Source organism: Ciona intestinalis, chromosome 2 (genome assembly GCF_000224145.3).
Source record: "Ciona intestinalis chromosome 2, KH, whole genome shotgun sequence".
Classification (NCBI taxonomy): domain Eukaryota; kingdom Metazoa; phylum Chordata; class Ascidiacea; order Phlebobranchia; family Cionidae; genus Ciona; species Ciona intestinalis.
In genome coordinates this window covers 5,571,196-5,578,962 of record NC_020167.2, presented here as the reverse complement: position 1 = coordinate 5,578,962, position 7,767 = coordinate 5,571,196, and the positions used below count along the sequence as shown (strand labels likewise).

At 35.9% G+C, this 7,767-nt stretch overlaps 3 protein-coding genes across 3 annotated transcripts in view; 2 read left to right on the top strand and 1 right to left on the bottom strand.

Moving 5' to 3' along the window:
- The window catches only part of LOC100176026 (protein phosphatase methylesterase 1-like), a 16,592-nt gene extending 12,516 nt beyond the window's left edge, over positions 1-4,076 (top strand). The window contains exons 8-12 of the mRNA XM_009859384.3: positions 677-742; positions 2,921-3,054; positions 3,477-3,538; positions 3,606-3,731; positions 3,787-4,076. Coding sequence (XP_009857686.1) covers positions 677-742; positions 2,921-3,054; positions 3,477-3,538; positions 3,606-3,725 — 382 coding nt within the window. The 3' untranslated portion in view covers positions 3,726-3,731; positions 3,787-4,076. The remainder of the gene's footprint in view (positions 1-676; positions 743-2,920; positions 3,055-3,476; positions 3,539-3,605; positions 3,732-3,786) is intronic.
- LOC100186236 (septum formation protein Maf-like) lies at positions 3,245-5,966 on the bottom strand. The gene is made up of 5 exons (XM_026840468.1): positions 5,827-5,966; positions 4,824-5,000; positions 4,203-4,426; positions 3,787-3,942; positions 3,245-3,731 (listed from the first exon to the last, which is right to left on the bottom strand). Exons 1-5 carry the CDS (start codon positions 5,914-5,916, stop codon positions 3,719-3,721), a joined length of 660 nt encoding a protein of 219 aa, XP_026696269.1. The 5' UTR covers positions 5,917-5,966; the 3' UTR covers positions 3,245-3,718.
- Positions 5,967-6,177: 211 nt separating this feature from the next.
- Positions 6,178-7,767, top strand: part of LOC100183856 (ribonucleoside-diphosphate reductase large subunit) — a gene marked incomplete in the record, with an annotated part of 5,424 nt that continues 3,834 nt past the window's right edge. Inside the window, 3 exon segments of the mRNA XM_002126510.5 lie at positions 6,178-6,354; positions 6,526-6,592; positions 6,726-6,814. Coding sequence (XP_002126546.3) covers positions 6,574-6,592; positions 6,726-6,814 — 108 coding nt within the window.

Genomic DNA, 7,767 nt, shown 5'->3' with positions numbered 1-7,767 from the left:
TCAAAACCGAGAATCATCCGACAAATCATCACCGTCAACTTTTTACGTAGTCAAAACCGAACTATCTTTGCTTTCACATAGTCTGAAATACACACACTTCAAACCACTAGCATATAGTAACTAATGCTCAGGTAGTATAGCTATACTGGTGATATCAAAACCTCTATGTTTCTCCGAAAATGAGCAGAAGCATATCGCTTGTTAGATTTTAAATAGAATGATTATAACTTTGATATAACTTTTTTAAACACTTTTTGTTTAAATGTTATCAACTGTATAGAAGATTGAGCTACGCAATGTCTGTACAACCGCTGTGTGTTCACTCCCTTTACAAACAAGCCATATTAACGTATTGAGCTGCTTTGCTTGCTATACGTGTCAAATAACATGCCTTACATTGATATAATAGGGTGGGGGGAGATAAAACACCTTTTCGTTCTATTTTTTGTTTCTTGTCACATTTGGTAGTAAACAAAGAACATTCAAGGAAATAAAAACCGTATCCTAACGACTGCCATAGACCGTTGTTTAGTTGTTTAAAAACACAATCAGAATATTTGGATATTATGCGCTACAGCTGTCCTATCTTACCCCACAGTACTACATCTGCCTAAATGTAAACAACTCTTGTTAAATATCCAAAGCATAACCTATTATAGCCGTAATTATCTTTCAGATTGAAAACTGTAGGAGAAACGAGCCATGCACCATCAAATAATGAGGATGACGTACAAGGTTCAGCGTGAGTATCTGCTGGCGGTTTAAAACCGAGTAAATGTTGTCATATCATTGATTTCGAGCAAATTGCACAACCATAGTAATTAAAGTAACTTACTCAAGTATTGTAGACGCACGCTAGGCTGACTCACGCTTTTGTCCGAAATTAACAGACTACGCAACCTTTAAACCAAACAGCGTTATCAGAAACCAAATAACGAAACGGCAGCAGTTTCTGTTTTATAACTTTAAGATGGTATAGTAGGGTAGGGAAGGTGGGACACCTTTTCATTCAATTTTCTCGTCCCATTTGGCAGTAAACAGAGAACTTCCAAAGACCTATAAACCAGTATTCTTACGATTCCCATTGATTGTTGTTACTTGTTTAAAACACGTCCAGGGTATTTGGATATTATGTGCTAAAGGTGTCCCATCTTACCCCACAGCACCATACTCGGCGATGCATAAATATCTTTAAAGGGGATTTGGATTTTTCATCTGAATACAGAGCATTTACGCGAGGTTTTACCATGAACGGACGTTTGACATTTTTGCCTTAACCCTCCATGAAGCAATACACGTTTTTCGCCTCTTTTTAAATTAATCCGATTTTACACACGGCACGCGGTTCGCAGTAAAACCACTAATACTGTTGACAAATCGAGTCTTCGTTCCAAAAATCGTGTTGGATTTACTACTAACATTAAACTGTTTATTGCATTTATATACGACATCGTCATCTTTGTATACGCTTGTATTTGCTCGGTTAAAAGTAGGTTCAGCCATTCACTTTTGTTTACTGAGGTCGATGTTTACTGCGTTTATCATAGGGCGTGACGTCATTTTTATAAAAGCCTGTCCCAGTTACCGCATTCTTTATACTGCGTGCGGTTTTAACCGGTCACGCAAAAAATAGCAACGCTGAGGTTTCCTGACTTCCTTACTTTCCAGGAACTGTTTTTATAAAATATGCGGTAGCTTTACGGATTTATTACGTCACTTGCAGTGTCTGACTGGAGTAAGAAATTTTCTATACACCGCCCATATCCATAACTTGTCCTGGTTAACCTCGGTATTACTTCTGTTATATATATATATATATGAACAGAGTGTTAAAGGGTTTGGTAATTGCAAGACATTCGTGCCGTCTAAAAACGTGCGTGTCGGGTGCAAATATCGTCGCCCCGGGGACTCCGTACCTTTTCTACAACTTCGGACGTTTACGTGCTGTCATTGGTCCTTAAGTTACCAATTAGGTCCGCAACAACAAACGCGAATGACACGCCTACTGCAGCGTTTACTGTATAATAATTGTCGTACCCTGAGTCCGTATATAAACATTACCGTCTGTACACTGAAGGCCAGCTTAAACTTTATATAGTAGGGTGGGGAAAGATGGGACACATTTTCATTCTATTTTCTTATCCCATTTGGTAGTAAACAAAGAACATTTAAAGAATTATAAAATCGTATCTTCAGGACTCCTATAGAACGCTGTTCAACGTTTAAAACACGATCAGGATATTTAAATATAATGTACTAAAGATGCCCCATGTTCCCCCACCATACTATACCAACTATCGGTAACAAAACTTCGTGTAAACTAACACCGATACTGTTTCTAAGAATCGTTACAATTTTCTTACTTGCTGAATTTTCTCATAAGAACCTTGACTGTGCTAAAATGATTCTTCTGTTAACCGGACCGCCTTCTTTTTCGTGGGCTGGTTATTACCACCTGGTCAGCGTAACTGGATCAATACGCTTTAATACGCCGTTGTGATACATTGGTCGATGCGTTACGTCAGCGTCATGAATCCTACTGTCCAAACACGACGCACCATTTTTATCTCACCTCTTTCGTATTGCGGTGTACTGACGTCAGAAACACCCAGTCACGCAACTGTTTATTAATGATTTTCGTAATATAACCGCGCACAAGACCCGAAATAGCTGACGCTATGCGAACACAGCGTGCGCACAGAAGCAGCTGACAGCCGCTTTACTTCCCTGAACTCACTGTATTGTTGATGGTTAATCCCTAACTGCGGAGGAAGCAAACAATCATTACTGTTCCCAGTGCGCCATTCAAAACTTCTTTTCCTGTTCTTTCTTTTCTATGACTACTCTGAAGGTGGCCGATCAGCCTGAATGCACCTCTATTATTATTATTATTAAGCACAACGTCTGATGTTTTGCGCAGAACTTTACCAACGCCTGGAAGACTAACGTGGAGAACAAATTTAAATGCAAGCGCACAGTACTGGGAAGGCTGGTTTAAAGGGCTTTCAACTAACTTCCTCTCTGTAACAGCTCCTAAGCTACTTATGCTTGCTGGTAAGTTTTTATTCCACTAATATAGTGTGTGTAACTAACTGGTACCGTTTGGATTTTCTAACTACATATGCTGTAACCAGGCAGAGGAAGTTGATAATTTGTTTCAAACATTTCTTAAATTGCTGTTAGACAGTAAACGGAAGCTGTGCATGCTACAAACTTTGTTGCAAAACACTGTTAAAAAATGTCATTTCAGTTGTATGTTTAGTGTATTTATATTTATGACCATCCAAATATGTATCAGTAATGGCTTGTGACACAACACATAAACAACATTTTGCTACCACTATATAACAGCGTGGCTAAGTGCAAACATGTATATTGCTGCAACCATGACACAACAGGAAACCATAATCTGATTATACAGTTTATAAAACATGCTTTCTTGGCACAAAACATGCTCTAATTCTATTGTTTATAAGCCGTTGATAGACTGGATAGAGAACTCACCATTGGACAAATGCAAGGAAAATTTCAAATGCAGGTTGGTTTGGCAAATCCACTACTTGTTAATTTAAGTTCTACATAAAGCTTCCAACTGTGCAATGCAGGTTTTACCCAAGAGTGGCCATGCAGTGCATGAGGACTGTCCACAAAAAGTGGCAGATGCCATTTCCAGTTTTTTAATAAGACACAAAATTGTAAATTCAACAACTTCAAGCGTTCAATGATCACAGGTAAAATACTACAATAATTTCAAATTTCATTTATCTAATGCATTTTCTTTGCTAGTGGGTATTGTACTCTTTAGTTTTATTATCAAGAAACTTGGTAAGTTCACTGCACAACTTATAAACTGGAAGTCCAACTACATTGTTATAACAACCTTCGATTCTCTGGACAAACATGGCTCCTCGACCTTGGATTCCATAAGCACCAGCTTTGTTTCTAGCAAATCAATCACATATTGTTGATGGTTTTGCTTTCAAAATATTAGTTTTATGTGTTCATTATTTTTTGGGATACAAAGTGTTTCCATTTTAAATACACGAAAATAAAATAAATATTGCTTAAGTTTTGGAAATATCAGTTTTATATTTTAAAAACACGAAAATATAAAAAAATCATATTTTATTGAATAAGGTTTGTTGGTGTATTTATATAATAATTGACAAGTAATCGATATAAGTGAGATATTTAATACTCACAATGGTTCTCCAGTATCCACATAACTCTGCACCATTTCTTTGGATAGTTTTCCGAACTCCACCTGTGTTGTTTCATGAAAAACAGTTTCGCTAAAATCTCCATTTTCAACCAAAATAACTGAAACTCCAGTACACACTGTGTGAGACTTTCCACTTAACTTGTTTAAAGTTTCGACAGCAACTTGTGCAGTATGAGGTTTCCCAATAATTTTATTCTCAAAAATCTGAAAAGCATTTGGTAAAAAAAATATTATAAAAATAAATCAAGTAATATAATTGTTATTTAACCATAGCAATGTTCAAATTTGAAAAAACATTTGGTAAAAAAGATAATTATGAACAAAAAATAGTGATCAAATTTCTATTTATCTCTTTAAAAACGATAGCGATGTTCATATTATTTTATAAAAAAAAAACAAAGAGAAGGCCATCAACGAAAAAAACCTAGTTGTTAAAACACACTATGAATCAAAGGTGTGGGAAAGAGTGCCAGTTAAAAACCGGGTCTGTTAAATTTGGTGTTCGGATCACAGAATGTGTTTAGGAATAAGAATGCAACCTATTTTTAAAAAAGTCTCATTTCTCATGGATCAAACATTTCTTGGTATATTGGTAACTTACAATTACGGTATCTGCCCCAATTATCAAAACTTTTTCCGTTGATTCTTTGTGTTGGTTTGCGACTTCCAAAGCTTTACCATGTGCCAACAACTTCACATAATCTTTGGGGTTTTTAAAAGATGTTTTGTCAATTGCTTCTTCGTCATAGGGTGAAGCACATATATCAAACGAAAGTTCCTGGATTGGAGTAATTTGGTATATTAATCATATGTGTGAAACTACATTCCTGCTAAGTGATGTTTTCACTAATTTTTGTAAAACAATAAACATGAAATAATAAGTATTTATGTTATTGGTTACTTCACTCACATTTGTTTGCAAATAAATGTCATGTTTATTGTGGTTACTTCAAAAAGTATGAACTTTATCCCCGCGTGGCCGGAAAACGACAGTCGTTATCACACGGGTTTAACACCTCGTGCCAACTTACGAGTTACCATGTATGTTACTTTGTGGGTGATTAATATTTTTTTATGTATGGCCGATAATTTGGACAACCCTTCAGTGACCACTGGGTTGGAGCAATTGCCATTAAGTGTCTTGCCCAAGGACACATACGCCCACAATGGTAGCAGCATCGAGCCGAAAGTATTTTTAAAAAGTAACCCAATGTGTTATTGTAGATATTGGCGATGGAGTGACTGTAATACAAACAACCGGAACAACCATAACGACCTAATGTTTAGATAGGTGTGTAATTGTCAGGTTTTATATGTAAAGGGTTTTTCAAGAGTGTGTGAAGAAATCCATTCATAAATCATATTAAATGTAATTATTAAGGTGTTATGTTTACAAACTTCCTGTCCGATTGCGAGATACCACCACATAAAACTTTGTGGGTGCTTATATTGTTTTGTTTTTTATGTATATGGGTGACAAATTTAACAAGCAATTAGTGACACCTGGGTTAGAGCAAAAGTTGTTAGGTGTCCTGACCAAAACGATTAGACATTTGTTTTGCTCCGCTTAACTTAAACTAAAGAATGTTTAGCTGATAACTTACAATTTGCTCCAACAATTTACGTCGTTGAGGTGATGAACTGGCAAGAACAACTTTTAAATTTCGTAAAAGTTCACGAAGCGGTGACAACATAACGAAAGAAGTTTATATCGAAACTCAACCATGCGGAACATGACGTCACAGTTGAAACAGCTGATTTTGAAAACTTACATAGATATCTTAAAACTGTTTAGGTAATTGGCAATTGCTAACAAATACAGCAAACTCAAGGTACATTCCAATGTAATAGGCAGAGGTTTTAGTATATTGGTTAAATGTAATATGCGATGTGATATTTATATCTACTAATTATTAATTTTGCCAACGCAGACATGTCTAGACTTGCCCGACTCTTTTTCGTAACTTTGTTTTGTCACGTGACAGTACGAAAAGTTCCCGCTTTTTGTTGGCGCGAAATGTTTGGAGCCAAATGCTTGACGTAAATTTTGTGTTAGTACGTTCGTTTTGGCGGAAAGCAAGTCATTCGTTCATATAAAGAAGTTGTTGTTCAAAGAATACGTCATTTCATAGGTTAGTAACGTTAGTTGAATCATATACCAGTGGGCTTAACATCATTTTTATAGTATCTAATACTAAGGTTACAACAGAATCATCGTCGGCCGTTTTATTAATTAAATATTTCCTATAGAATATTTATTGTTAAACGATAATGTACACTTTTTATTTAATTTTATTATTCAGATTTGTGTTTGTTTTTGAGTGTGAAATTAGATCTTCAAAGCAAAAAAGATGTACGTCTACAAAAGAGGTATGTGAACTTAGTTTTCTCTATATTTGTGTATTAGTTTACATAAACATGTATTAGTTTACATACATAAACATGTCACTCTATATATATATACCATATTTTGATGTGTGTATTTATCTAAAAATGGTTTCAGATGGACGGAAAGAGCGTGTCATGTTTGACAAAATCACATCCAGGGTTTCAAAGTTATGTTATGGATTGAACATGGATTTTGTTGACCCTGTAAGTTTGTTGTTTTTTATTAAATTTGTTCGTTAAATTTACCAATTTCATTCCAGTCTGTAGTTGTGTGCAAATTATGCAGTGATTATTTAAAAATACAACTAATAACATTATTTTTACACTTATTTGGTTTAATGCTAGCTTAGAGTGGTACCTAGTTGAAGGTAGCTTCTATTATTTTTGCTCTTTAACATGCTGCAGTCTGTCATGAAACCCCTGTGCAAAAAATGTGTAATTAACCATAGGCGCCGAGTTTTGAAATGTAGTGCAGAGGCGGAGCCTATTATGACGTAACACAATCGTGACGTCATAACACTTCGGCGTTTCATTGACGTTATTTTACGCTTGCTCAACGCTGGACGTCAGTGTTACGCGTTGATCCTTTCCCCGTGCGTATTTGCAAGATTGACCGATATATAAATCGTTCGTTCGAGGCGACGTGCTTTCTACTTGACCTTTACGTGCGTCATAGTTTAACGTCCATGTGCGTCGTAGTTTAGCCTTTTCGCGCGTCGTCGTACAAAGGCAAAGCAACACATTCAAAGTTAGCTACTTAGAAAATAAAGAACAACCAACGGGCTAAACAGACGATATTATCCTACTCTAAAGTTTCTAAACAATGTAGGCGGTAATAAACAACCTAAATATGTTCCAGAAGTAGCACTGCTGTATATTTACGATGTTTTCCTCAGCCAAGCAGCATAATTATTACGAAATAGTAGGAATTCACACGTGGATTCATTGCATCATAATAGCGATTGTTTGACCTGGTAATTAATTACGAGATAATAGCGATTCACACGTTGATTGTGTGCGTCATAATAGCGATTGTCCCCTTGATTATTTAGCCAGCAGAGCTTGAAAAAAGGTTTGAAGTTGAACGTTTGCGATCAAGTAAAGAATTGTTCCATCTACAATGAATATTAATCTAACTACCTTTATCATTTAACAAC

Coding starts and splice junctions, on each gene's coding strand:
- LOC100186236 (XM_026840468.1), bottom strand. CDS start 5,916: ATGTTGTCACCGCTTCGTGAACTTTTACGAAATTTAAAAGTTGTTCTT. Junction 5,001..5,826: donor GTAAATTGTTGGAGCAAATT/GTAAGTTATCAG, acceptor ACTCCAATCCAG/GAACTTTCGTTTGATATATG. Junction 3,943..4,202: donor GTGGATACTGGAGAACCATT/GTGAGTATTAAA, acceptor TTGATTTGCTAG/AAACAAAGCTGGTGCTTATG.